This window comes from Tursiops truncatus, chromosome 15, assembly GCF_011762595.2.
Source record: "Tursiops truncatus isolate mTurTru1 chromosome 15, mTurTru1.mat.Y, whole genome shotgun sequence".
NCBI classification, from domain to species: Eukaryota; Metazoa; Chordata; class Mammalia; order Artiodactyla; family Delphinidae; genus Tursiops; species Tursiops truncatus.
In genome coordinates, this window is record NC_047048.1 from 16,239,261 (window position 1) to 16,265,494 (window position 26,234).

The 26,234-nt window shown below is 55.8% G+C and overlaps 4 protein-coding genes across 9 annotated transcripts; 1 reads left to right on the top strand and 3 right to left on the bottom strand.

The window, feature by feature from the left end:
- The first annotated feature begins 1,802 nt into the window (after window positions 1-1,802).
- Window positions 1,803-11,619, top strand: PPP4C (protein phosphatase 4 catalytic subunit). Of its 3 annotated transcripts, XR_012326059.1 has the most exons (11): window positions 1,803-1,942; window positions 2,174-2,335; window positions 5,829-5,880; window positions 6,411-6,461; window positions 6,685-6,786; window positions 7,401-7,574; window positions 7,667-7,793; window positions 8,585-8,774; window positions 9,244-9,407; window positions 10,716-10,913; window positions 11,043-11,619. XR_012326059.1 is itself a non-coding variant. In XM_033840608.2 (9 exons), the coding sequence occupies exons 2-9, from the start codon at window positions 2,238-2,240 to the stop codon at window positions 8,987-8,989; spliced, it is 924 nt and encodes a 307-aa protein (XP_033696499.1). In that variant the 5' UTR covers window positions 1,803-1,942; window positions 2,174-2,237; the 3' UTR covers window positions 8,990-9,114. The 3 variants fall into 3 exon arrangements, 2 of the variants coding, with proteins under 2 accessions (XP_033696499.1, XP_033696500.1); XM_033840608.2 differs by lacking the exons at window positions 9,244-9,407; window positions 10,716-10,913; window positions 11,043-11,619 and adding an exon at window positions 8,860-9,114; XM_033840609.2 differs by lacking the exons at window positions 1,803-1,942; window positions 2,174-2,335; window positions 5,829-5,880; ... (1 more) ...; window positions 10,716-10,913; window positions 11,043-11,619 and adding exons at window positions 6,019-6,085; window positions 8,860-9,114.
- TBX6 (T-box transcription factor 6) lies at window positions 9,729-14,923 on the bottom strand. The gene is made up of 8 exons (XM_033840603.2): window positions 13,821-14,923; window positions 13,504-13,738; window positions 12,322-12,589; window positions 12,094-12,240; window positions 11,946-12,016; window positions 10,702-10,775; window positions 10,436-10,619; window positions 9,729-10,353 (listed from the first exon to the last, which is right to left on the bottom strand). The coding sequence occupies exons 1-8, from the start codon at window positions 13,936-13,938 to the stop codon at window positions 10,140-10,142; spliced, it is 1,311 nt and encodes a 436-aa protein (XP_033696494.1). The 5' UTR covers window positions 13,939-14,923; the 3' UTR covers window positions 9,729-10,139.
- A 156-nt stretch (window positions 14,924-15,079) lies between these two features.
- YPEL3 (yippee like 3) lies at window positions 15,080-18,803 on the bottom strand. Its single transcript, XM_033840610.2, has 5 exons — window positions 18,645-18,803; window positions 17,786-17,968; window positions 17,637-17,680; window positions 17,317-17,425; window positions 15,080-15,577 (listed from the first exon to the last, which is right to left on the bottom strand). The coding sequence occupies exons 2-5, from the start codon at window positions 17,900-17,902 to the stop codon at window positions 15,488-15,490; spliced, it is 360 nt and encodes a 119-aa protein (XP_033696501.1). The 5' UTR covers window positions 17,903-17,968; window positions 18,645-18,803; the 3' UTR covers window positions 15,080-15,487.
- Window positions 18,804-20,068: 1,265 nt separating this feature from the next.
- GDPD3 (glycerophosphodiester phosphodiesterase domain containing 3) lies at window positions 20,069-26,199 on the bottom strand. Of its 4 annotated transcripts, XM_033840607.2 has the most exons (10): window positions 25,530-26,199; window positions 25,223-25,265; window positions 24,852-24,987; window positions 24,714-24,759; window positions 24,433-24,551; window positions 24,264-24,353; window positions 23,811-23,944; window positions 22,175-22,234; window positions 22,023-22,074; window positions 20,069-20,263 (listed from the first exon to the last, which is right to left on the bottom strand). In XM_033840607.2, exons 1-10 carry the CDS (start codon window positions 25,666-25,668, stop codon window positions 20,126-20,128), a joined length of 957 nt encoding a protein of 318 aa, XP_033696498.1. In that variant the 5' UTR covers window positions 25,669-26,199; the 3' UTR covers window positions 20,069-20,125. The 4 variants fall into 4 exon arrangements, with proteins under 4 accessions (XP_033696498.1, XP_033696497.1, XP_073648238.1 ...); XM_033840606.2 differs by having other exon boundaries at window positions 24,433-24,759; XM_073792137.1 differs by having other exon boundaries at window positions 22,023-22,099; window positions 24,433-24,759.
- Between the last annotated feature and the right edge of the window lie 35 nt (window positions 26,200-26,234).

Consider the following 26,234-nt stretch of genomic DNA (forward strand, 5'->3'; position numbering starts at 1 on the left):
AGGAGATGGGATTAGAACTGACTTCTTAGACTCTGGGCTGTGGAACCCCTTGAAGAACCTGGAATCCTCTCTGACATCCACTTCAACAACACAGACACACACACACACACAACTGTGGAGCTCAGGTTCCAGGTTAAGAACCGAACCTCTGTGGCTTCTGCATTCCATGAAGCCAGAATGAGGGCCCTGCACTTCCCTATACCGTGCTTTGAACCCTTCTCCGTTCACCCAGGCTGGGGTGTAATAGTAACTATATCAGATCTTTTTGGGTATTAAAGATCTTAGTCATAACCAACGACATAGTCCTGCCACTTCCCAAATTTCATGATGTGGACCATTTCCTGTCTGAGCTCTCCTCTAGAGGGGGAAAAAAAACTTCACCTTTCTGATCTCTGGACCTACTGAATCCCTATAGTCACTGCATAGAAACTTAGTACCTTGTAGGAATTTCAGAACTTAGTCCTTTACCTTTCTCTGCACATTTGCATCTGTTGCCTACATCCAAAACAGAACTGGTGTCTAGTGCCCCTTAAAACTGTGGCCTCACTTCTGTGCCTAGCCTCACTCAGCTCTCTGTGAAACAGTCTGAAGTAAAGCAACTAGAAATTGAGGGTCCATAGAAGATAGCAAAAAGGACATTCCAAAAGGGCTCTGACACCAGGAAGTTTGTTTAAAGACCAATCACTTCCTCTGCGTGCAGCAAGAGACTAGGGAAGCAGAGGACATCAAATGTCAGTTTGGGATGTTTTATAAAGTTTCTAATGACAAAGCGCCAGAAAGAGTAAGTGACAGAAGAAGAAACTAGAACTGAGGACACAGCTTTCCTGGGTTCAGATTTCAACTTTGGGGACTTCCCTGGTGGTGCAGTGGTTAAGAATCCACCTGCCAATGCAGGGGACACGGGTTCGACCCCTGGACCGGGATGATCCCACATGCCGCGGAGCAACTAAGCCCGTGCGCCACAACTGCTGAGGCTGCATGCACCCTAGAGCCCGCGAGCCACAACTCCTGAAGCTGGCGTGCTGTGCTCCACAAGAGAAGCCAGCGCAATAAGTCCGCGCACTGCAATGAAGAGTAGCCCCTGCTCACTGCAACTAGAGAAAGCCCGCAGGCAGCAACGAAGACCCAACACAGCCAAACAAACAAAAACTTCAACTTCGATTCAAACCCAAAGTTCTTAGCTATGCAACCATGAACAAGTTACTTAACCTTTTTAAGCCAGTTTCCTCCTCTAAAAAAAAAGTAAAACTGAGGACAATAAGCAGCTGAGGGGTTTCAAAGGGACCATTCTGGAATCGGGGAGGTCATGTTAACTGAGGTATAGACTTGGTGTGGGGAAGGTGGACTCCTCCACTTCTAATTTCGGAGGTCCTCCACAGCAGAGACTTCTCTGGGGCCCTGGAAAGAGATCCGGACTGGAATTCCTTCACCATTGAACGAATACTTCTGTATGCCAACTGTTCCAGGCCTTGTTCAAAGTAAGCACTGGGGCTGCAAGTATTAACAGGGCAAAGTTCCATCCCTCAGGGATTGTAATGGGGGAGGCCTGCTAAAACAGGTAAACAAAAACGTGTAACTTAAAGTTACAGGGTGGAGTCCCGGCTCAGCTCCAGTTTCCCTCACTGAGATGGGGGGACAGGACTGAGGCTCCCCAACATCCCTCGCAGCGCCAATCGGCTTAGCCCACAATCACTTCCGTCCGCTTGTTGCCGACATCCGGTTCCTTGGGCTCATTTCCATTCCCAGGCTTGAGGGGGTGGGGTAAGGGCGCGGCGTGGGAGGGGGAGTGTGTGTATGACGCCACGTCCGGCACGCGGCGGAACTAGTCTTCCTCTGCTTCCGCGGCGGGGCCGGAAGTGGGAGAGGTGGTGGCGGCGGCCCAAAGCGGAGGGAAGGGGGAAGACAGGGACCCCCGGGAGCCGGAGCCGGAGTTGCCGCGGCGGTAATAGTCTGAGACCCCTCTAGGCCACCGTACCCCGCGCGGGCCCTTTGGGCTCGACGGGAGTTAGCGGGGGTGCTGCCCGGCCTGTGGGACGCTGGGGGCCCGGGAGCCGATGTGAGGAGAGGCGGGAGTGGGGAGGCCGGGCCAGCTCCAGAATCGAGTTGCCCCCGACCCCGACCCGGCGCCCCCTAGGGACACTCTGATCCGCGGGCTTGTCTTCGCCTTTCCCAGGAGACCCCTGTGCGGTGCGGAGGGGGCGGCGGCCCCGGCTCTGACCCGCGCCGGGGGGTGGGCCATGGCGGAGATCAGCGACCTGGACCGGCAGATCGAGCAGCTGCGGCGCTGCGAGCTCATCAAGGAGAGCGAAGTTAAGGCCCTGTGCGCTAAGGCTAGGTGAGTCCTGTGGCTCCGCGGAAGAGAGGCCTGGGGTTCCGGCCTCGGGCAAATCCAGCTGAGAACTTTGGGCCTGGCTCCTCCTGGAAGCTTTCCTGGAGAGGAGCGGAATAGGGCCTCTTCCCTCGAGGAGCAGCCAGCCTGTTGGGGGAAGACAGACCTGGATGAAGTCACTTGAAGTATTAGATGATGTGTTTTCAGTGGAGTTAGTTACAGAAAGTACTTAGGAAGCTCAGGGAAACAACCCTGTCTGTCTGGGGGGGGAACAGAGAACGTTTCTTGGAGGAACTTTGGGATAGACCTCGAAGAATAAGATGATAAAAGGGAGTGTCAGCAAGAACAGGAGTTCAAGGCAGAAAAACTAAAGACTCTGTGGTTTACAGTGTTCTTTTAATTCCAATAACAACCCTAAAAGGTGGATGGAATTGATCCCATCTTACAGGTGAGGACTCTCATATTAAGCAATTAAGGGATGGATCATGAAGCCAGTTCTCCATGTCCTGTCCCTTTTCGGGCCATAATGCAAGACAGTGGAGTTGGATCACTCTCATATTCATTGTGGGAGCCTAGGAAATAGTAGCCAATAAGCCAGAGTAGAATTAAGCAAGGTGTGGAGGGAGGCCCAACTCAGTTCTGTGGCAAGTAGGGTGACGTAGTGATGAAGAACCAGGTTTTGGAATATGATGGCACTAGGTTGGAATCAGCTCTGCCAACTTCCTCGCTGTGTTGGTGATGTTGAGGTCTCTGAGACTCTGTTTCTTCATGTGGGGATAATAGTACTTAATAAGATGGTTGGTGCTTGGGATGTGCTTAGCATAGGCTTTGGTAAAATGTAAGTGCTGGACAAACGTTGGGTGTTACTGAAATTATTTTGTAGGAAGAGGGCAATGCTGATATGGACAGAAGTTATTAGAGAAGGATTATGAGAGAAGGTGGCCTTGAAAGGTGAAAATAATTTGGATGGCTGATGGGGGCAGGCCCAGTGAGGAAGGGCATTCCTAGCAGGGTGAGAATAGGAGTGGAGCCCTGAGATGTGTGGGCAGCGGTGAGGAGACCAGTTACCTGCCTCCTGAGGAACTTTCCATGGCTTCCACCATGCTGGAGAATTGTGGGGAAAGTGCCAGCAGAACCACCCCACATTGATGGAACGACAGGCCCACTGCCAGCCTGGCCTTGTACTGCCAAAGAACTTGTATCCATCTCCTTCCCACAGCCATCCAGTGAGGTTGGAATTATTAGGCCCATTTTACAGAACAGGAAGCTGTGACTCCTTGAAGCCTAGTGATTTGACCAAGGCCACCCAGAGAGAAAGTGGCCGTCGGGCTCTTTGCTTGGCTTTGCCCCACACAAACCTGTAACAGCCGGACAGGTCCTGCATGGATTTGGTGAACAGGCAGGGCCTGCTTTTAAATGCTCATCTGTGGCTCGTCATGTATTCAGTCTTCATTGCTCTTTGCAGCCCTGTGGAATAGGCAGGGCATGGGGTGAGTTTTTCACAGAGAGGACACTGAGCCTCAGAGAAGATAATGTCTTGCCCCTGGTCTCACAGCTGATCGGCGGGGAGCCTGGTTTTGGATCCAGGTCTTTGGCCATACTCCACGCTCACTGACAGCCAGGCAGACAGACATTTAGACTCTGTGAGAGGCAGCAGGGGGCTACTGAGGGGTGGAAGGGTCCTGCCCAGCTCCTAAGATGGAGCTTGGAGGTATTAGGCTCAGGCCTGAGGTGGCCATTGTAATCCCAGGCCCAATCTGGAGGAGGACCAACTCTAGCACCTGGCCATGGCCTCCTGAGGACCCACCAGGGGCCCAGGCTGAGGCTGGTCGTGTCAGGAGCTTTTGCTTGCTCAGATGGTATGGAGGCTCAAAACCTTGGAACTACAGAGGCCTGGGAGCTGAATTTGCTCTTGTGAAAAACATCAGCACATTAGAACGGCCGAGGGTTTTGAATCGGGGGTGGTCTTTGGTAGGAAGTATGGCCTTGTCACCTATAAACAGTGTGACCCTGGTCAAGTCACTCTACATCTCCAAGTCTTTGAAATCCTTACGGAGCCTGCATGAGATTCTTCATATCCAGGGTCAGGGTCTGGCGCTTTGGTCGGCAGTGTTCGTTGTGGAAGTGAAGGTGAGCAGGTGTGAGCCGTGAGAGGGCTGGTGGTGTGCTGCAGGTGACAGAGCTGGGGCCTGGTTCCCACGCTGTGCTGAGGCCTTGCTGGCACTGAGGTAGGTTGCAACCCAGAGTCTGTGGAAGGGGCTGGTATAAAGTCTCAGGAAATTGGGTCCCCGAGGTTCCAATTCAGCCACTCTCCAGCTTTGTGACCTCGATTCTGACCCTTTTTTCTCTAAAGCCTCAGTTCCTTTGTCAGATGAGGATGGAAGGAACCTCCCGAGTCAGTTGGAAAGGTCATTATAAGCAGTCACGTGGCGGATGTTTGGCACAAGACGCAGTACAGGTGGGAGAGCCTTGCTGCTGTTTGGCCCCTTGGGCCACCGCCAGCGCCTCCTGCCACTCCTGGAAACCGAGGCACACCTCCCTGGAGCCACCTTAGTCATACAGAGCACCCTAAGCCCAGGGAACTCCTGGTCTTGTGGGAGGGGACTGGCAGAGAGAGGGCTGAGCAAGTGCCTCCCACGTCAGACTAGCTTGGTAAGGGCCACACTCTGGAGCAGGCTGCCTTGGTTCAGTTTCTGCCTGTGTGACTGGCCGCTTTCTTCATCTGAGCCATAGGAATCATCACAGTGCCTGCCTTCGAGGGTGGTGGTTTGATTACCTGCATCATCTGTGCAGAGCTCTTACTACCGTCCTGGCATGTGGTATGAACTGAAGTGTTCACGGCTGCTGTGATCATCAAGGACAAAATCTAGAAACACGGCACTACTTACTATTAGGTGTCTGTAATGGACAAAGCAATGTCATGTCAAGCTCACTCAGGTAGAAGTTGACTGCACTGCAAGGAGAAAGGGAGGACAAAGTCCTCACTTCCTCTAAATAAATAATAGAAAAGCATCAACAGCGTATCACTTTGAAGGTGCCTCCGACGGCCGGCCTGCCCAGGGCACCAGCCCTATGACTTGGGACAGTCCGGGAGGAGGCCCCTGTGGTGGGGAGAGAAGGGCTGTAAGAGCTCAGCCAAGGGCACGGTCTCTGAGCAGAGGGCCCTGTGGAGAGGAGGAGGAGGACATCTGTTTTCTGGGCGTAAGTGCTGGCTGTGTGAAAGGGAGCAGCATGGAGGGTCAAGGTCGGGAAAGTCCCAGACTCCTTGCAAAGGCTGAACGAGAGCTTGGGCTTTGGCCTGTTGGCAGCAGGGAGCCACACACAGAAGGGTCTCGAGCAGTGGGGCTGTGGTCAGGCTATCCTGGGGAAATTGCACACCTCCGACCTGCCCCCTAGAGGTTCAAGGACAGCCTCATATCCTCCCCTACCCCGCAGAAAAGGTCAGGAATAGGGTTGGGCTGGCTCAGCTTTGGTGACCCTGGTCTTCTCCTGTCTCCAGAGAGATCTTGGTGGAGGAGAGCAACGTGCAGAGGGTGGACTCGCCAGTCACAGTGAGTACCCGCTGTCCCTCCACAGCCTGGCTTGGTCTTTTAGGCACGTGGTCATTCCCGTTAATCTTGTGGGCTCTGAGGTCTACCCCTCATCCCTGAGAGCCCCATCTTCAGGGGAGCTTTGCTAGAAGAATTGACTGTTATGGGCAGGGTCTTTGGAGTCGTTGGAGGGATGCTCTTGACCAGGGCAGAAGAACTCAGTTTGGTGAGTGATGACTCCATGTGTTCCTGTGTGTTATTAGTGACTTTATTCTGGGTGCCTGGTGGGGAGTAGGGAGAGGAGGGGGCCAGGTCCTCTGGGAGCTGCAGGTCTAGCTGGAAAGAATTGGCTCTAGCTCTTGCCCCCAGAATAGTTGGCACTCAGTGCGGGATGGGGGGATTGGAGTAGGAGAGTAGATTCTTGGCCCTGAGAAGCAGAGGCTTAGCCGAGAGAGATAAGGATCTTCTCAAGCAGTGGGTGTTTTGAAGGACAGCCCCTGGTAGCAGAGGCTTTCGGACTGTTGAGTTCCGACCTGCTTTCTCACTTCCAGGTATGCGGTGACATCCATGGACAATTCTATGACCTCAAGGAGCTGTTCAGAGTGAGTGTGGGGAAACAATGGGAAAGGTGACCTGGGGGATGACTGGAAGACCCCTTTAACTGAGAGTGGAAACTTTCGAGTTAGGTGAGTGGAGTGGAGGCCAGAGGCCCCTAGTCAGGTGGGCCCATTGTGAAAGAAGGGCCTCAACTTGACTGGAATTGGGCCACCACAGTGGGTCGGGGACAGTTTAGGACCAAGCAGAACCTTCTTCCTCCCTCCCCAGGTGGGAGGCGACGTCCCTGAGACTAACTACCTCTTCATGGGGGACTTTGTGGATCGTGGTTTCTACAGCGTCGAAACGTTCCTCCTGCTGCTGGCACTTAAGGTGGGACCCCCCGACTTCTGGACCCCAGACCTGGGCCACCTCAGGCCTGACCTGTCTGCATCCTTTCCGCCCTCATCTCCTGCCCATCCACCCCCAACTCTTGAGCTGTGCTGCTGGTGACGGACACATTCTGCTTGGGTGGTCAGAGAAGCTTTCCTTGACTTGGGGACATCTGATTGGGCCCCTGGAGGATGAGGTCAGAGGGACGGCATTGTAGGGGAGGAAATAGAGGCTCATCCAGTTCAGAAAGTGGCAAGGAGTTGAGTTCAGCTGGGTGCATTATCCATTGCGGGAGAGAGGCTGTAAGGGACCAGATGACAGAGTGCTCTGAGTGTCTCGCTAAGGGCTTGGTCTGTACCTGGTGGATGAAGGAGGGGCCATTAGGTTTGTAGTTGATGTGAGGGGGGCAGGAGGTGGGAGAGGATTCAGCTTTGCATCCTCTGGAGGAGGGACCGGGAGTGTGTGAGGTGGATGTAACACAGTTCAGGCAGAGGTGACATGAATCTGGGCCACGGCAGTAGTGATGAGGATGGAGCGGGGCTGGCAGATGTGAGGACATCTAGGAGCACGAGACAGAGCCTCGACCCCAGGCCTGGCATGGTGCCTACCTCCAGGTTCGCTATCCTGACCGCATCACCCTGATCCGGGGCAACCACGAAAGCCGTCAGATCACCCAGGTCTACGGCTTTTATGACGAGTGTCTGCGCAAGTACGGCTCGGTGACCGTGTGGCGCTACTGCACTGAGATCTTTGACTACCTCAGCCTGTCGGCCATCATCGATGGCAAGGTAGGCCCGCCACACAGCTCCCGGGGATGGGAGAGATGGAAGAGGCACCGGGCCTCAGCCTCCCTTCCCACCTGTCTCGCTCTCCCCTGTAGATCTTCTGTGTGCACGGGGGCCTTTCCCCCTCCATCCAGACACTGGACCAGATCCGGACAATTGACCGAAAGCAAGAGGTGCCTCATGACGGGCCCATGTGTGACCTGCTCTGGTCCGACCCTGAAGGTGAGGGCAGGAGCTCTACTCTTAGTTTAGTGGGTGACTCGGGGTCCTGTGGTTAAAGCAGGTGCCTCGAAGGGACAGCCCAAGCCGGTGAGTTTGGGGCAGAGCAGAGCGGGGCTGGTCCTCACTGGCGTCCGTGCTTGACGGCCAACTGGCTGGCACCCTTGAGGAGGAGGAGAGCATGGGGAGCTGGGTGCTTTGAGCTGGGGGATTGGTGGGGATGTATGTCATTGCTCAGGGGCTTGTTGAGGACAAAATCATCGGCTCCCTGAATGTGAAGGGGCTTCTGCAGAGGTCAGACTCCCAGAATGGTAGCCCCCTGAGGACCCCTCACTTTGTGGGCCTCCTCAGCTAGTATGGAGCAGAGCCGGGATGAAAGCCAAGCCTCCTCATCCCCGTCTAGGGCTCTTGTGCTGTAACAGCAGCCTCCACTCCCTCGCTGCCCTGTTACTACCTCCCCGCCGGCTGGGCAGCCCGGGGTCACAGGTGCTGTCCTGGTGTGGTTACTGTCAGCACCTCCTTTCGCTCTTGTGTGTACCTGTTTGGACAGTAAATTACATGGTCACCCTGATGGTGAGGTGGCTCAACTATCAGGAAATTCTTTCTTCTTTGGAGCTTATCTGCTTCAGCATTTGCTGTCCTGCCCCCAGGCTCCCTCAACGCATTCGGGCCCTGTGCTCCTGCTGCACAGGCCTAACTGGGGGAGGGACAGGGCACTCTCCTGCAAAGGGCCGCGGATAGCCACTGATGCCCTGAAGACACCCTCTCGGCATCCCTACCCTCATCTGCCTCAGACACAACAGGCTGGGGCGTGAGCCCCCGTGGGGCTGGCTACCTATTTGGCAGTGACGTGGTGGCCCAGTTCAATGCAGCCAACGACATTGACATGATCTGCCGCGCCCACCAACTGGTGATGGAAGGTTACAAGTGGCACTTCAACGAGACTGTACTCACTGTGTGGTCAGCACCCAACTACTGCTACCGGTGAGCTGCCTGGGCTGGGAGGTTGAGGTGGGGATCTAGGCTGACCCGACCCACTCCTTTAACACTGCTGCCCTCCGACTTCCAGCTGTGGGAATGTGGCAGCCATCTTGGAGCTGGACGAGCATCTCCAGAAAGATTTCATCATCTTTGAGGCCGCTCCCCAAGAGACACGGGGCATCCCCTCCAAAAAGCCCGTGGCTGACTACTTCCTGTGACCCCTCTGGCCCCTGCCCCCTCCAGCCCCTCTGGCCCCTGGACCACTGTGACTCTGCCCTCTTCAGACGAAGGCTGGGGGGCTGTCCCCGGCTATGCTGTCCCCCCAAAAGAGGGCACTTCGCGGGTGAGGACTTTTCTGGAGAGGCTTGGAGCCTTTGCTCCATGTTCCTCCTCCCGTGTCTCCCCACTTGAACCGTGAAGTTTCCAATAATTTTGTTTTTCTTTTTTTTTCTTTTTTTTTGTTTGTTTTTAGATAAAAATTTTGAGAAGAAAAAAAAAAAAGAAAAAAATCTAATAAAAGAAGAAAAATGGTCTTTGGGTTTGTGTCGGAATTGATTGGGGATGAGCAGTGGTGCCAGCGCAGCCTGGTAGACGTCAGGACATTGACTGCCCTGGAACCCCAGTCCTGCCAGCAAGGTGCGGCTCAGGCGTCAACTTGCCCAGAGCCTCCTGGTCCCCATCCAGTGACAGTGACCGCTCCCGAGGGCTTCCTGAGTGCTAGGTAGAGGGGCGGGTTCTCAGGCAGCCCTATTTAATTCTCAGAACATTGAGTGTCAAGACACTGATTCCCCCGTTTTCCTGAAGAGGAAACAGGCCCAGAGTGTTGATTTACACGCACAAGGTCAAGCAGCTGGAAATGACAAGTCTAGACTGGGGCCTGGGTCTCCTCACAGAACCTGTGCTCACACAGCCCACTCCGGGCCGAACACCGTTAGCTCAATGTTTCCAGAACACTGATGTCTTCCGAGTTTTATTAACAAAAGATACTCTAGTCCTGAGAAGAGACCGGCGTGGCTTGCACTGGGGCGAGGGGGTAGAACTTGCCGGGCCCAAGGGTGAGGCTGGGAGGTGGGAGTGCTGGTCCCAGGTCCCATTTGGCCAGGCAGAGCCTCCCTCCATTCACACTGAGGTGAGAGCCGGGAAGGGGAAGCTGGCCCCAGCTGGACTCCCAGCGGCTTAGCCAGAGCTTTGAAGCCAGAGGGGGGTAGGAGTGAAATCAAAGTGTGAAGTGGGGTGGGGGAGGCCCGAGGCAGCCATTTGGCGTGGGGGATGGGGCCAGTGGAAGTGAGGGGGCAACAGGCCTGGGGGAGGGGAACTGGAGGTTTGTGATGGAAGATGGGGAGGGAGGCAGAGGGGCTTAGCAAAGGCTCAGTACATTGGTTTGGAGCCCACATCCAGGTAAGCCCCAGGCCCAGGGTAGGGCAGAGGGAAGGGGCCCCCTTGGAGGAAGTGCGAGGCAAAGGACGCTGGGGGTGCCGCTGCTGGGTATCCTGAGCCTGGTGGCCCGGGCTGCAGCTCCAGGAAGGCAGCTGAGTAGGGGGCTGGGCGCCCAGAGTCTGGAGCCTCAGGGAAGCTGGGGTTCCTGAAGTGCAGAGAGGAATCAGAACAGGGGAGAGGGATCCCCAGCCTGGAAGAGCCCAGCCCTGTGCCCTTGCCCCACTCACCTGGTCGGAAGGTGACCAGGGGCCCCGTGGAAAGCTGCAGGGTGCAGAAGGTAGGCCTCAGCACTGGGGCCACCACAGGGAGGAGCTGGGGCCGGGGCAGCTTCCCCGGGCGCTGGGGCCTGCTCTGGATCTGACTCACGAGCGTCCCCGCCCAGGGTGGAATCACAGGGACCACCCGGTGCATCTGGGGAGACAGAAGGGACAGTGTGGACTAAGGAGGATCAGCATCTCAGGCCTGGCCCCATCACCACTGGGCCTACACTCACCTCCACTCCCATAGGTCGCTGTGGCTACTGGCTCTGGGCCCCGCAGTTTCCTCTTCACACGGGCGTCTCGCTCCCTGGGGAACAGTGATGATGATGATGATGATGATGATGATTGATGATGATGATGATGACGATGATGATAATGGTGATGGTGATGATGGTAATAAGAGCACTTACCAGGTGCCAGGCATTTCACCCAGGGACCCTATCAGGTAGGTGCCACTTTATACCCATTTTACAGAAGAAGAAATGGAAGACCAGAGAATTAAATGACTAGGAAATAGCAGAGCTGGGATTTATTCTCCACTTAACAACTTCTAATGGTTTCCTATTGCATTTAGAATCCGTGGAGACTCCTTCCCAAGCAACAAGGCCAGGGCGTGGTCTGGTCCCAGCTCATGCCACCTTGTTCACTCTGCCCATCTCCACCAGCTGCCTTTCAGCCACACTCTGGAATCCCCGTCTGTCCCCTCTTCACTTGCTTTACTCCTCCTTCTTGTCTCAGTTCAAGCATAACTTCCTCAAAGGAGGCCTCCTGACTTCCCACAGCACCACACGCCCTCCCTGATAACCTTTGTCGAGAGTGATACTGTTACATTAGTTAGGGTGATCCTTGAATGAATATCTATCTCTTCTGCCTGACTCTAAGTGTCTTGAGGGCAAGGGCCAGCTCTGAAGGGGTTAGTTAGAAGCCAGTGTGCTAACGAATGAAACCTTTACAGCCCACCATAACCTGGCTACCCATCACCTCTCTCACTCCACACCCGCCATACCGCAGGCATGCTCCCACCTCAGGGCCCTGGCATGTTCCCAGATATCCACCTGGCTCCCTCCCATACTTCCTCCGAGTCTTTTCTCAAATGTCCGCTTAGTGAGGCATTTCCAGGCCTCTTATCTAATAAATACCTCTCTCCATTCCTTCTGATCCTCGCTTGCTTTCTTTTCTCCTTAGAACTTACCCCTAACATATTATATATTTATTTCTCTTGTCTACTCCGCCCACTAGAGTATCACCAGTTCCATGAGGGCAGGGGCTTTGGTTTGTTCACTGTTGTATCCTCACTGCCTAGAACTGTGCCTGGCACATAAGCTGGTGCTAAATAAGTATTTGTCAAATCAGTGAGTGAATACATGCTTTTACTTACATTGTGTTCCTGGCATCCAGCACAGTGCCTGGCACACAGTGGACGATTAATAAACATTTGATGAATGAATGAGTGAATGAATGAATGAATGATGCCCACCTCTTACAGTTTCTGCCATTCTCCCGGAAGCCCTTGGCAAAGGGGTTGGCTGCGATCTTCAGTTGTGTGATCTGGGGGTGCACATCCAGAGTCAAAACTCCCACAGCCTGGGCAGGGCACGGCCACCCCCTCAAGCAGGGTCACTCACCCGTGGGTTCTGGTAGGCTGTCACGGAGATGAACATGGTCTCGGGGAAGCGGAAGGAGGCAACGCCCCCCCAGTGTTGGCTGCAAAGCTGGGCGGCCCGCACCAGGTGTATGCGGGGCTGATACTTATGCATGGAGTGCAAGATCAGCTGGGAGGGAAGAAACAGGCGTGACCCCCTACCCTGGTCCCACCCCCAACCCTTATCCGGGGGTCCCAGCCTGGGCCTCACGTGGCCATGGGGGTCCAGTGTGCTGTTGGTGAGCTTGACACGATGGAAAGACACAGGCTGCCGCATCCAGTGGGCACCGGTGGCAGGAGAGTCAGGATGAATGTAAACGCGGTCAGGCAGGCGGGGCTCTGCCTTGCCGCTGGGCTCCCAGCGCCGGCCCTGCCAGCGGTAGCGAGCCCCGTCCACTGGAACCACATCCAGAAGAAACAGGTAGCGGGCCTCGGGGTCCAGGCCAGTGACTGATACTCGGCAAGCAGGGAACATGCGCCTGCACAGGGGAAGGGACGGGAGAGGCCTGGAGCTACTCAGTGGCCGGCGGTGGGCACAGCACTCGCAAGAAGGCATAGCCACTGGCTCACGCAGTTGTCACAGAAAATCGAGGGATGCGGAATCAGAACTTAGAGGGCAGGATCTTAGAGCTATAAGCTTGTCTCATCCCATTTTACAGACGAGAAACAGGACCAACGGGGTCAGGTGATCTGACCAGAGTCACACAGCAGGTTAGGAGCAGAGTCCGGACTCCTGACCCCTGGCCCCTCAAACTCCATTTGCAGAAGCAGGAGTGACACACTTTTCTTCTGGAAATCTTGCCAGGAGCCTTCTGCTCCCCACCCTGGTCTCCTCACTTGATCTCCAGCACCAGAATCTACAGCTGCTGGACAAACTTGCTTCAGAGAAAATAAAAAGGGGACTCACCACGCTAGTGCCTGAGCTCCTGGCCTAGATAAAGACTGCACACTGACCATATCCCTGCCTCCAAGGTGACCCCTGATCCTGGCCAGACTTCCCTGATGCTGGTCAGTGGCTGGCCCTTGACCCCAGTCATAGTCTGAATGCTGACTCTAGGCACAGACTGACCCCTGATCTAGGCCACATACTAACTCATAACCCAGCCCGACCTTCTGCCCCCAGCCCAGACTGACCTAGGACCCTTGCCATAGGTTAGTCCCCAAACCAGCCACAGACTCCACAGACTGACCCTTGACACTTGCCACAGAATGACCCCTGGTCCAGCCACAGAAGAACCCCTGACCCAGGCCACAGTCACACTCTGAACTCAGGCAGAGCTCTAGCCTCCCTAGGAATCCCCACACGTAGCCCCATCACCGGGGACTCTGCCTTTCCCAAGAGACCCCCACCAGGAACACACTGGGTCTTCGGACCCTGGCCCAGACCCCTCACCTCCCAGCTTTGGTGATGATCATCTCTGTTCCCACGGAGTTGAACTCTTTCCACAACTCCCGGTTGTCCAGGCTCAGGCTGACTCCGGGGAGTGGATGAAGGCTCTCTGGGGCTGGAGGGGGCGCCTCAGTGCCCAGGGTTGGGGGCAGCGGGGGTAGAGGTGGGGGAGCGGCCAGAGTTCGGGGAGCAGCCTCAATCCCGGAGAGGAAGCAATCCAGTTTGGGAGCATCCAGATCTGGAGATGGGAGGAGAATGAGCCAGCCGAGGGCCACAGCCTCCACCCCAGTTCCTACCCAGGAGCTGCTCCCACTGCTCACCGGGGTAGCGGTAGCCCTCTGCCAGGGCAGGCGGGAAGCTGGAATCTGCTCCGGGCTGGGGGGCCCCTAGGCGGTAGCCGGTCCCCAGGGAGGGGTACAACTCTCGTGGATGGTACATGGAGTAGTCCTGTCTGGCCTCAGGTCACGCTGCCTAGAGTGCCCCAGTGCTGAGAGATGCCCCCTTTATAGCTCACAGCTCAGCCCCTTCCAGACCCAGGATCACAGCCCCTCCCCTCTTTGGGGCCCTGGAGTTAGGCTGGGGTGGAGACCCCTGGGGCCTGGAAGGGGTCCGAGAGCGGGCCGGATACCTGGGTACCCTCCCCTCCCCCCCAGGCTTCATTAGCCCCGACCCCCTGCCCCCTCATTACATAATTAACTCCTCGGCCTGATTGATCCCCGGGGCTCGACAGGGACGCAGTTTGGCGCTTCCGGCCAGCTGGTCCCCGTTCCCACGGGGGGAGCCCCGGCTAGGGATAAGCTACTGAGGGGCGGGGCCTGGACCCTGGGATGGAGCCTGGAGTCCTGGGGCAGCCCCTGGCGCCCCAGACTTTTCTGGCAGGTGACCCCCCCCCCCCTTCACTTGGAGGATGAGACTTGGAGGGACGAAGCATGACTGGAGGGAAGGAGCAGGGCTGGAGGGACGCGACCAGAGCTTGTTGTTAATGCGGGGCACCGGGGACCTCGAGGAGTCCGCAGACGAGGCCTGAACTCTGGAGTCCTTCCCAGTTCCCATTCTGAAAAACCTCCAGCCTCGGCCAAGTCTCAAAAGTTTAGAGACGCCGACAGCTCGACGATCTCTGACCGCTGACGCCCGGGTTTCCCAGAAGGTCCCGCGTTGGGGAACCCTCGGAACTACACTTCCCAGCAGGCCCAGGGCCGAGGTTTGGCGCGAAGGAAACAGGCAGGTGCCGCTGGGGCCGCTGGAAGTTGTAGTTGGGACGAGGCGGGGCGGTGAAACCCGCGGAGCAGTTGCCTCTCAGGAGAGCTGCCCCTAGGCGGCGTCAAAACGTTTAGGCTGAGAAGATGCAGATCAGCTGAGGTCAAGGCCTAGCGAGCTAGAGTGGGCGCGGGAATCTCCACCTGCAGTGAGATCCGCCCCCGGTGCTAGAGAAGGTAGCTGAGCCCCAGGAGCGAAGGCTCCCAGCTTTGACCGCCGTGCCTACCACCCCATGTTTCTGGGACTCAAAAGGGAACAGGTCTATAGAGGCAGGCATCTGCATTTAAGTCCCCCCCTTCCCGGATTCCACGTGAGCCTGGGGCTGTCTCCACTCCATGGTTTTATTATGTACAAACGCTACAGAACAAGGGGAGCAGACACGTGTGGGGTAAGAGGTGCCCGGTGGGAGGAGAATTTCACAGGGCTGATGGTGCACTGGGGCCAAGAGAGAAGCACACAGGCCATATCTATAGGGCAGGCGGGGCAGGAAGGGGTTAAAAATGAGATCCAAGCCAGCCAGATCGCAGGGAGGTGCGGGGGTGTCGTCCACCTTGTCCACCTTCTGATCTCCCCCCAAGGTCACAGTGCATGCAATAAAATATATGTACAGGAGCTGGATCCTTCCTCTGCAGAGGCCCTGATGGTCCAGAGCTCCGTTCGGGTGAAAGGAAGCCAGTGGCGCCCCCTGGCGGCCAGACAGGGCTGGAGCCACATGCATCAGGAGCAGGGGTCAGTCCCAGCCATTGTCTTTGATCATGTGGTTGAGTTCAATGATGTACTTCCCCTCTTTGTACTTCTGGCTGCTCTCGAAGGCCTGTTCCTGAAAGGAGGGGAGAGGCTGTCATCCCTGGAGCTAGGGCCTTACCAAAAGGAATAGGGGTTGGGGAGTGGATATGATTGGCCTCATTTTACATATGAAGAAACTGTCAACCAGAGAAACCAAGCCACCTGCCCACAGACACAAAGCTGGTAAATGGCAGGGCCAGGTTTCTCACTAACAGGGGACAGACAGAACTCTCTGAATCCTAGGTACTTTTTAAGTACTAATGTTGGCTCCAACAGAGAGGATATGGAAGGTTCTAGAAGATCCAGGGATGGACTTCCCTGGTGGCACAGTGGTTAAGAATCCGCCCGCCAATGCAGGGGACACGGGTTCGAGCTCTGGTCCAGGAAGATCCCACATGCCACGGAGCAACTAAGCCCGTGTGCCACAACTACTGAGCCTGCGCTCTAGAGCCCGCGAGCCTAGAGCCCTTGCTCCGCAACAAGTGAAGCCACTGCAACGAGAAGCCCACGCACTGCAACAAAGATTAGCCCACCCTCGCCGCAACTAGAGAAAAGCCCATGCACAGCAACGAAGACCCAATGCAGCCAAAAGTTAATTAATCAATTTTAAAAATAATAATAGATAAATAAAAGATCTAGGGATTACAAACTGGTAGCCTGAGGGCCAATTTTGGCCTATACATGTGTTTTGTTTGGCCAACAGAGAGTTTAATAAAAATAACTTTCAAACAGTAAAATACGGGGTAGGCCATGCTCATTCCAGTTTGCCAGACTGACCCCCTCTCCAGATCTATGTTGCCCCTTTTGCAGATCCACAGCATCTGCTTGGCCCTGCAAGCACTTGAGTTTTTGATCTCTGGATCAGGCTACTTCTTTATTTCACTGAGGTCCAGAGAGGCCAAACCACCTGTCCAGGGACACAAAGCAAATCTGTGGCAGGGCCAGGGGTGAACTCAGGTCACGGTTCTGTCTCTGCCTGGGGCATCCACCTCACAGAGGCACCACAGCTCCAAGAGATGCCTGAGGATTCCTGTCACTTGCAGTTTCCCAAGAGCATCTTCTTTTGCTGCATCTAATCTGATCCCCGTAACAATTTTGGGTGCCAGGTGGTGGCTTTATCCTCCACTGCCAGATAAGGAAATGATGCTCAGGGTGGTGAAATCAGACCCTGAACAACAGCAGTGGCAATGAGGGCAGTGGAAAAGGAGGCTCATGGACCCAAGCTCCATGTTGCTGTGGGGTCTTGGGCAACTTCTCTGATCCTCTGAATGGCAACAGAAGCTGGGGGTCAACGGTTTGGAGTTTAAAAAAAAAAGACAAAACGAGGATTCTGGTCCCTATTCTGTTACTTACCAGCTGTGTGACCTTGGGGAAGTTACCTAACATCTCTGGGCCTTCCTTTCTTCTTCTGTAAAGTGGAGATAATAAGAGACTACCTACAGGATTGCTGTAATGAGTGAATGAGATAAGACATGCCAAGTACATAACAGTGCCTGGCACATAAGCATTCAATAAATGGTAATTCTCATTATATATCCTCATCTCTAAAATGGGAATGTTTGTGCCTGTGAGGAGAAGGATGAGTTAAGAGAAAAATTCTAAAAGCCCTTGCAGGATGTGAGAGAAGAGAACATGGTCTGGGGATGAAAAGACAGTTTGACTTGGGTGAACTGGGCCTATACACCCTGAAACACTACCAGAGGACTGCTGTGAGGAGGAAGTGATATGAGGTCAGGTCAAAGGCTACCCTGGGGTCTGAGGTCACTGACTCACATATTTCCAGCCCAAAGTGGTCTTGCAGTTTTCGCAGTGGATGTCAGCAACAGCATGGAGGCCTGTCAGCAGCACCCGCTCCTCGGCTGGCCCGCAGCCCACGTTCACCCTGTGGGGACACGGGGGCAGTCCCAGGGAGGGTCCCCACCATCACAAAGCCCACCTCTAGCTTGTATCCTACTGTGTCTGTCCTTATCATCCAAAAGAAAGGCGATCAAAGCTTCCTGCCCAAACCAGGGGACTCTGAGAGTCTCAGTATGATGCCAGGGGTCACAAGTCACAACAGAGGTCAGGGAAAGAAAGGGAGATTGAATACTCACACAGAGTTGAAGAGGTAGGCACGCCCCTGACTACCCTGGAAGGACTAAAGGGTGGGAGGGACAAAGGAGAGGATGTCAGGGATCTTGATGGGGAGCTGCCAGGCAGCCCCTCTAGCCTCCCAGTCCAGCCCCAGCTGTGACCTGGTTACCTTGGAGATGAGGTCGTCGTGGTTGGCCAGGTGAGCACGGCAGTGGGCACAGCTATACCTCCGGTGACAATCATCCAAGTAGGCCTGAAACGTCTTGGGCTTTGAAATCCGCACCATGGCGGGGGCCGGGGGCAGTGGCCCCACGCGGGGAGCGGCCCACGGGGAGCAGAGGGAGCCCAGTGCCTGCAGCGGAGGGAGTGGGCTGTCAGGACCCGGGCCACACACATGCAGGCATGCCCTGGACCACGGGGACTCTCTCTGTCACACTTGGCTGCTTTCTCCTCTCCCCAGAGCCAGCAGCCTCTCCAGGGGCCAGAGCGATCTGAGTTTTGACTCACTGAGGAGTGCTCAAGTTGCATCAATGGGGAAACTGAGGCTAGGAGGAGCCCAAGATGAGTCACCCACCTACTTTCAGCCTCACCCCCGCTGACCTGGCAACTGAAGCTGGAGGAAGGGGCTCTAGAGTGGATGAGCTGTCAGTTCTTCGTTTAGGGGGAACATGGAGGGGGTTAGGAATTGTATGGTCCTTAAGACCTCAGCTGAACTGCCGGAGGTGGGGACGACTTCACTTGAGGCACAGGGAGTTCACCTGGGGAGAGGATGCCTCACCCTCCTGGAGAAGGCAGGAGGCCTCAGTGAAGGTGGAGGGTCACCTGGGAGGGGACGGGCTCTTACCTGGGGGCGCTGAGGCCTTGTTTATGCCGAGGGGATCTTACCTGCATCGCGGAGCCTTACCTGAGACCCTCGGGCTCACCTGGGGCGCGGGGACGAGGGGCGGGCGCCGGGGGAGGGGGGGAAGGGGGCAGTGCTCGCCGCGGGGGCGCGGGGCGACGCGCAACCCTGACTTTGCGGGCCTCACCTCGCCTGGGCGCGCGGGGGTCCAGTCCGCCGGGGTGGCCTGGCCTGCGAGTGGGGGGCGCTCCTGGTGGGCGCCGTCCCCCCCACCCCGGCCCGGGTTCGCAGCCTCCGCGACTTGTTTACACCGAGACCAGCTGCTGCCGCCGCTGCGGCGGGAGGGGGAGGGGGACAGCCTCTGGTCCCGGCGGCCGCTGTGGCCAATCGGCGTGCAGCATGCAAATGAGGGGGCGCGTCACACAGCGGCCAGCGCAGGCCTGGGCTGCCCTTCCCCCCCCTGCTCCTGGCTCAGGCCGGCCCGGAAATGCGGCTGCGGCCCGAAACCCAGGCGGCCGGCCCCACGGCCGGGGCCTCGTAGCCCCCTTTTCCTCCCGCGGTCCTCGAAGGAACGAGAATCTGAGGTACCTGACCTGACGTAGGGTTAGGAAGGAGATGGTGTCTGGACGCACGACCCCGGTAAATAATAGTCATAATTATCTGCGTTTACCCACCGCCCGTGCCCCACTCTCTTAATCCCCACAGCAATCCTAGGAGGCAGCTTCTGCTATTTTTCCCATTTTACCGGGAAACTGAGGTCCACAGAGGTCTAGCAGCTCTCCAAAGCTTATCCAGCTGATAAGAGGTAAAGCTGAGATTCTCACTTTGGCCCGATTCCATGGTTCTTGCCACAGCATCAGGGCCAGGTTCTTGGATGGGAAGAGCTAAAGGTATCCATTCGTGTTAGAACCCTGGGAGCCAGAGCCTCAGAACAAGCCAATTCCTACTGTTGTGCATCACCTCCTCCTGGCAGTCTCCTGATGTCCTGCCCATCCAGGCTGGGTTAGGTGTCTTTCCCTCTCACCTCTGAACTGGGTTGAAAATGACAATGTCCATTTAAACACGTGCCTGCCATGCTAGGCTTGTCTTGTTCCCTGCACTGGCCCCAGTACCCAGCCTGGCCTATAGTTAATAACTTCTTTGTGAAATATGTGATTCATTAAATGAATAAGGTAGGAGGGCTAACGAGGGTTGAGGAATTCGAGAAGCTTCTGGAGTGGGACACCTGGTAATGGAAGGTTGGAATGGCTGAGGTAGCAGATGGGCCAGCCATGCCCATCCTCTGAAGCCAGGTGATGTGGCTTACAGGGGAAGGCAAGTCTCTTGCTGTGTGCTTGGGGCTCTTAATGTCCTCAGGAGAATGGAACCATTGTCTGTGGCTCTGAAGGGGCAGGGGGCCTTGCAAGGGACATTCCTGAGGAGAGTGGAGGCCAGGTTGGCACAGGGTGTGGCATTACTCTGGGTCTGGAATGTGGTAGAACCAGTGGGTCAGGGTGGTTAGGGCCTCAGACTCTAGCCCTCAGCTGGCCTCTTCTGCCACAAGCTGCCATCTTTGTAGTCAGGATATAACCCCTCACACCTTCCCCGACTCCCCAAGCACAAAGACGTGACTGAAAAGAATACATTTATTGGGGAAGAGAAATAGAGGAGAGGGTGAGCACCTCTGGGTTAGGAGGCCGGGGCAGGTGGTCCATGGTTGTCCAGGTAGCGCCTCAGGGCTGTCGGGTAATCAGTTATGACGCCGGTGGCCCCCAGGCGGAAGGCCACTTCAAAATCTGACTCTTCATTAAGGCACCAAAATACCACCTAGTGGGGAGGGAGGGGCTTGTAGTTTCCCAACAACTTTACCTAGCGGTTCCCCTTGTATCCAGATGCTGGGAGCTCTCCTCCTCTGTGGAGAGCTCCCAGCAGTGCTATGCTGGAGCTGACGGTCACATTTTCACGAATTTTGAAAACTGGTTATTAAATACAGCCATTATTAAGTATTACATTACATAAACATACAATTCAATAAATTATATTAAAAACAAAGGTAATAAATACTCAAAACTCATCACTTCCTAATTATTTTACCACATTTTACTGTTAGCCATGTTCTGGAGGTTATCTACATCTATCGAATGTATAAGACGGAAATAGTATATAAGGGTGTGCTACCACACCACACATCTCTTCCCAACTCTGTTCTGTGAATTCATGTTGGTAGCCTGAAATTGGCCAAGGTGGGGGTATATACAGCAGGGAAATTACCTAATGTTCAAATCAAGGGGTTTCTTTCCCCCTGGGACAGCTGGTAGTGGAATGTTTGCCAGCCTGCCTCCCAGCCTGCCTCCCAGCCTGCCTCCCAGCCTGCCCATATCCTGCTGCTCTACATCTTCCCTGCCTTCTGAGTCCTCTCCTGTGGGCACTGAAGTAGGCTGAGCTGGTATTTGTACCCTGGGCTAAGTCACTGGATGGACATCTCAGTTTCTTAATTTCACAAATGAGAGTGATGGTCTATCCTCCCAGTGTTACGAGGAAGACCGTGGAGCAGGAGGCCTGACCTGAAAGAGCTATGTCATCCCCATGCCTTGCTCACCCCAACATCCAATCAGTGGCCGAGTCCGGCCTGTCTGTGACTTAACCCTTCCATCCATCCCTGCTGCTGCCACCTAAGCCTCAGTCCTGTCAGTGGCAGCATCAGGCGCCTAGTGAGACTCTGCTTCCACACTGGCCCCCACAGTCCCTTCTCCACGTGGTGGCCAGAGTGACCCTCACTCGACAAGGCTTAATTGAATCAGGTCTCTCGCCTGCTTAAGGCCCTCAAAAGCTTCCCTCTCCTTTGGGCTGAAGTCCAGGTTCCTTACTGAGGTTCACAGGCTGCCTGCCGCAGCCTCTCCTGCCTTCTCCAGCTCCCCTGGTGCCACTTCCTCCAGACTGCAGCCTGGTGGGACCCCTCTCAGTTTCTCTGCTGGCCTCTTGCTTCTCATGACCTTCCCACATGCTGAGCCTCCTGCTGAGATGCTCTCCCTTTCCCCTCCCTGCCAGCCGGCTCCTCACTGCTTCTAGAAGGCCTTCTCTGACCCCACAGACCACAGCACTCTTCTTCCTCTCTGTCCACTGGCTGCCCCTGCGATGCCTGCTTTTCCTCATCCTCTGCCCCTGATGGTAAGCTCCCTGCTCCTTCCCCGGGACCACAGTGCCTGGAACTGTGTTCTCAACACAGTCAGTTCCCAACAAAGGTTTGCTAATTAAATGACCTGGTCAGAGCTGATGCTCGGTAGGTTGGAGGAGGGTGGGGGTGGCCTGGGCTGGTCCTCCCCTTTTCTGGTCTCTTCCCAGCCCCTCTCATCAGGGATCAGGACAGTTCAATATATCATCATTATCGTAACGGCTAGCCTTTATCAAGCCCTTACTAAGTATAGGCTACATATCCAGAAGAATTAAATATATCATTATCCCCATTTTACAGATGAAGAAACTGAGACTCAGAAGGTGATCTGTCCAAGTGACCCAGCCAGTTAATAAAAGAGCTGTGACTGGAATGTTGTGCTGGGCCCACACTGTGAACAACCCACTTGCTCACCTGCACCCCTCGCTGCTCCAGGTGTTGGATCAGACTTTTCCTCATGATGAGCCTGGTGGGGGGCGGGGTAGCAAAGGCTGTGATGAGAGGGGACTAAGGAGAAGGGCGGGTCTCTGTGGGATCCCTCCACCTAGCCTTCTCGCCCATCTCACCATTTGGAAACCACAGCCGCCAGCTGATTCAGCCCAGAGCAGGAAAATGGGAAGTAGGTCCTGTGGAGAGGTGGTGTCGTGGTCAGCCCCTTGGGTCTCTCTCTGTCACAGGTGGGGTGGGGGTGGTAGTGACCGCCCCCCAACCCGTATAACCCTACTCCCTCCAGAAGAACCTTTGCGGCTGCCCAGAGGAACAAGTCACCCATTGCTCAGTGACTTCCTACTCCGGTATCCTTGACTCCATGCTTTGAGGGTGTGCCCCTCCCCTCACCGTTTTACAGAAGAAACTGAGTCTTGGAGAACTAAAGTGACTTGCCCGAGGTCACACAGCAAATCCATGGTGGGGCCAGGGCCAGGACCCAGCTTGATTCCCAAACTGTATACGCAGCTGGAGGTCCTCCTGGTTAGGCCTGACCAACTTCCTGAGACCAGACAGCATTTTATTCGGTCGGCTACTTGTCCCTAATTGTTCCACTCCAGAGTGACTTTATTTATGTTTTTTTAATGATGAATTTTTTGTTGGTGGTGTTATTGTCGTTTTTTGTTTTGTTTGGCTGCGCTGTGAGGCATGCGGCATCTTAGTTCCCTGACCAGGGACTGAACCTGTGCCCCCTGCAGTGGAAGAGTGGAGTCCTAACCACTGGACCTCCAGGGAAGTCCCGGGGTGACCTTAGAGGCTTTCACAGTGTCCCAGGGCAGGCTCTGCTGTGTGACCTTGGGCAAATTACAGAACTTCTCTGAGCCTCAGATTCTCCATGGGGGTCATGATTCCTGTTATCTCCTGAGGGTGCTGCAAGGTAAGGCTCAAATAAATTAAAGGATGTGAAAACACCTTGCAAACCCCGTAAAAAAAGTTAGGTACACCAAGTTTGTAGTATAATGATCTCTTTGTGGCAAGGGATGATGGGGGTTGGCTGGGAGCTTCCCTCAGGACGACAGAGGGGAGCAGAAAGCACTGGGGCCGCCACAGAGGAGGTCTCAGAAGGCAAAGGGAGGGTCCCGGCCTGAGAGCTGGTGAAGTATCCAAATTCCTGATACTTTGCCCAGCTGTTACTTTGTTAATCCTTGTCCCCAAGCAGGAAAATGCTTGCCTTTCTGTTTGAGAATGAGAGTGATGCTGTAATTAATAAATATTTGTCTTCCCACCCAGACTGTAAGCTCGTGAAGGGCCTCTCCCCACCCACATTGGTCTTATTTACTAGTGTAAGTGCACCTGAAACAGAGTAGGCATTCAATAACTCTTTGTTGGATGACTAGATGAACAAATGAACCCTTGTCCTAAAACTCCACCCACATCAACGCACATTTGCATAGGATTTCAGGGGGTTCGTGTCCCCCTTAGTATTCATGAATGCTTGGTGAGACCACTGTCTTCAAAGGACCCCGGATGGGAGATTATCCTTGAGGGTAGCCAGGGAGCTGGGGACACTGGATCTCCTGCTCCACACGGGACCCTGCACAAGGGGGTTTGAAGTGGGGGGTGGTTTTTTTTTTATTTTTTAAGCTTTTAATTTTATATTGCAACATAATTAATTAACAATGTTGTTTTAGTTTCCGGTGTAGGGTGGAGGGGGCTGTTTTTGAGGACAGAAGTCTGGGGGAGAATGAGGAAGGGAGACGGGGACCCTGTAGGTACCTGTTGATGATGGTGGGCAGGAAAGAGATGAGGAACCTCTCAGGGATCGAGATGAAGGGCAGCAGCCCCAGGTAATAGAGCAGCAGCACCCAGAATCCTCGGCTTATTGTGAAGGCGGTGGGCATCTCAGGGTTCTGGAAGCCAAGGGGAAGTGAGAAAGGGGATCAGTCTGCTCCTGTGGGAGCGGAGAGGAGGCTTGGGCTGCACAGTTTTCAACATTCAGGAAACCCTACTACCTGCAGGATCAAAGCCACATCTTGGCCCAGCGTTCCAAGCCCAGAGCCCGCTTCTGTCCCTCTGGCATGCCTTTGCTCACACACCTTCCCCACCTCCCCCGCTCTCCAAATCCCACCCCTGGAAACCCTGCTCAGGGCTCCTGCAGAACCCCCAGACCCCTCTGGCCTAAGCCCGTTTGGGAGGGGCAGTGGGCACAGGGAGGGGTAAGGGACTCACAGCGGCCTTGCACTTCTTCATGACTGAGCTCTTCTCCGAGGCCCAGATGGTGATTTCATCGCGTTCATAGTGCCTCACCAGGCCCGCTATCTGGGAGGGGGAGGAGGTGATGGGGAGTCAGGCCTCCATCCAGCCCTGGGCCCTCGCCCACCCCTGCCCACAGCACCACCTTGCGAATGAGCTCTTCATTTTGCTCTTTGACCTCCACGCTTATGGGCATCCGCGGAAAGCTCCGGAACACGTCCTCCAGACGCACCATGTGCCTGTCTGACCCGTGTGCAAAGTGGCCTGAGGGGTTGTGGGAAGAAGGATCAGAGAAGGATTGCTGGGGTGGGGGGCTGCAAGCCCGGGGGGAGGGCGTGGGTCCCAAAGGGGAAAAGAGGGCAGGAGGTTGAGGCTGTGACCCCACTCCAGCTGGCTCAGCCCGGCGCTGACAGCCCACACGCTCACCCGGCGAGAAGTAAACCTCCAGCTCTTCCTTGTAGAGGGGCAGCTCCTATAGGGAGAGCAGGGAGCATGTCACCAGGAGTCACGCGTGGAGGCACGGTGGTTCTCTGGGCACGGTTGGGGTGCTGGGGCAAGGCCCACCTCAAAGTCCAGGCTGCCCACATCCCTATTCACGCCTGACTGGCGGGACAGGCTCTTGTCGTGTGACACCACCACCACGCCATCCCGAGTCAGCTGGCAGTCGAGCTCCAGGAGGTCGGCTCTCTGGGCCACGGCGCTATGGGAGCGAAGGTCAGTGAGTGGCCGAGGGATGGGGGATGCGCCAGACAGCAGGGCGGTGGGGATGTTTAGGGGAACGTGAGGCAGTTCTGGCTGGATGTGCAGGCTGTGCCCTGCACGACTCCAGGGGGCTCCAGTCACCCAGAGCAGGAAGTGAACGGCGCCCCTTAGCGTCACGCCTCGCGTAGCTGGCACAACCTTACCCGGAAGCTTGGCCAGGCAGGTGGACTCACTTTTCCATGGCCTCCATGGTGTTCTCCAGGCGCTCTCCAGATCCTGTGTGGGGCATCCAGGGTGGGTTCCTGCGGCCCGGCCCCGCCCCCTGCCTCATCAGCCCCAGGCAGGCCGGTTTGAGCAGCCTCTTCTTCCCTGTTCCACATCCTGCCCTACCGCCCGGCTCTCCGCCCACCTCGAGCTCTGCCCTCCTTTAACATCCTGCCCTTTGGACCTACCCCTCTCTGCTGTCCACCCTGGCACCTGCCTTGCTATCCTCACTCCATCCTCAGAAGCTCCCACCCCGTCTACCCCAGCCCAGCTCACCTCCCCGGTGGGCCCCCAGGCGGGGACAGAAGGCTGAAACCCACGGCGTATGCAGCAGGCGAGGTCGGCGCAGGAAGAAGATGGAGAGCATGACATAGCTGCTCAGGGCGGGCAGGGCGTAGTACAGCAGAGAGCTCATGGTCGCGCCGCTGCTTCAGGCCCTGGCTGCCGCAAGCTGAGCCATTCCCGATGGGCTGTGTTGCCTCGCTGAATGCCTGGCTGATGTAGGCTGGCTCCGCCACCGGCTGCCACCACACCCCTTGGGACCTGCTGAGCCTGCTTCTGGCCTGAGGCCAGACTGCAGGGCTCAGCTGGGGTTGGGGTAGAGGCAGGAGTAGAGGCCAGGCAGCTCTGGCCCGCGTACCCCCAGGCCCTTCACACACCCCAGAATGCCTCTCTCTGTGGCCACACTGGGGAATCAAGTCCCCCCCGCCCCCCACCAGCTCTGCTACAACACTCCCCCTTCCCACTGGTATGTGCGCCCAGGGTATGTAACATGCCACCCCTTGCCATTTCCAGAGAAGCCGGGGGTGTATAGTGTGTCCCTGAGTCACTCCAGAATCACCCCCAGCCAGATAAGACAGGAAGCCATTAGGGTGGGGACAGAATAGTGACTAAGGGGGAGACTGACCCCACTCCGTCTAGGAGTCTGGAACTCCTTACACTCCCAGCCTCAACCCTGGCCAGCGGGGGAGCCAAAGGCCG

Bases quoted from the DNA above. Each gene is read 5' to 3' on its own strand.
- PPP4C (XM_033840608.2), top strand. From the start codon at position 2,238: ATGGCGGAGATCAGCGACCTGGACCGGCAGATCGAGCAGCTGCGGCGC. The intron at 6,787-7,400 runs GTGGGACCCCCC...GCCTACCTCCAG, and splicing joins TCCTGCTGCTGGCACTTAAG to GTTCGCTATCCTGACCGCAT. The intron at 7,575-7,666 runs GTAGGCCCGCCA...TCTCCCCTGTAG, and splicing joins CGGCCATCATCGATGGCAAG to ATCTTCTGTGTGCACGGGGG.
- GDPD3 (XM_033840606.2), bottom strand. From the start codon at position 25,668: ATGAGCTCTCTGCTGTACTACGCCCTGCCCGCCCTGAGCAGCTATGTC. The intron at 22,235-23,810 runs GTACCTACAGGG...ACCTCTCCACAG, and splicing joins CTGCCCACCATCATCAACAG to GACCTACTTCCCATTTTCCT. The intron at 22,075-22,174 runs GTGAGATGGGCG...GCCCCCCACCAG, and splicing joins GCGGCTGTGGTTTCCAAATG to GCTCATCATGAGGAAAAGTC.
- TBX6 (XM_033840603.2), bottom strand. From the start codon at position 13,938: ATGTACCATCCACGAGAGTTGTACCCCTCCCTGGGGACCGGCTACCGC. The intron at 10,776-11,945 runs GTGGGCATCATT...ACTGTTCCCCAG, and splicing joins AATGGCAGAAACTGTAAGAG to GGAGCGAGACGCCCGTGTGA. The intron at 10,354-10,435 runs GTGAGTGGGGCA...TCTGCACTTCAG, and splicing joins CCTGGTCACCTTCCGACCAG to GAACCCCAGCTTCCCTGAGG.
- YPEL3 (XM_033840610.2), bottom strand. From the start codon at position 17,902: ATGGTGCGGATTTCAAAGCCCAAGACGTTTCAGGCCTACTTGGATGAT. The intron at 17,681-17,785 runs GTAACCAGGTCA...CCCACCCTTTAG, and splicing joins ACGACGACCTCATCTCCAAG to TCCTTCCAGGGTAGTCAGGG. The intron at 15,578-17,316 runs GTGAGTCAGTGA...CCCTCCTTTCAG, and splicing joins CCACTTTGGGCTGGAAATAT to GAACAGGCCTTCGAGAGCAG.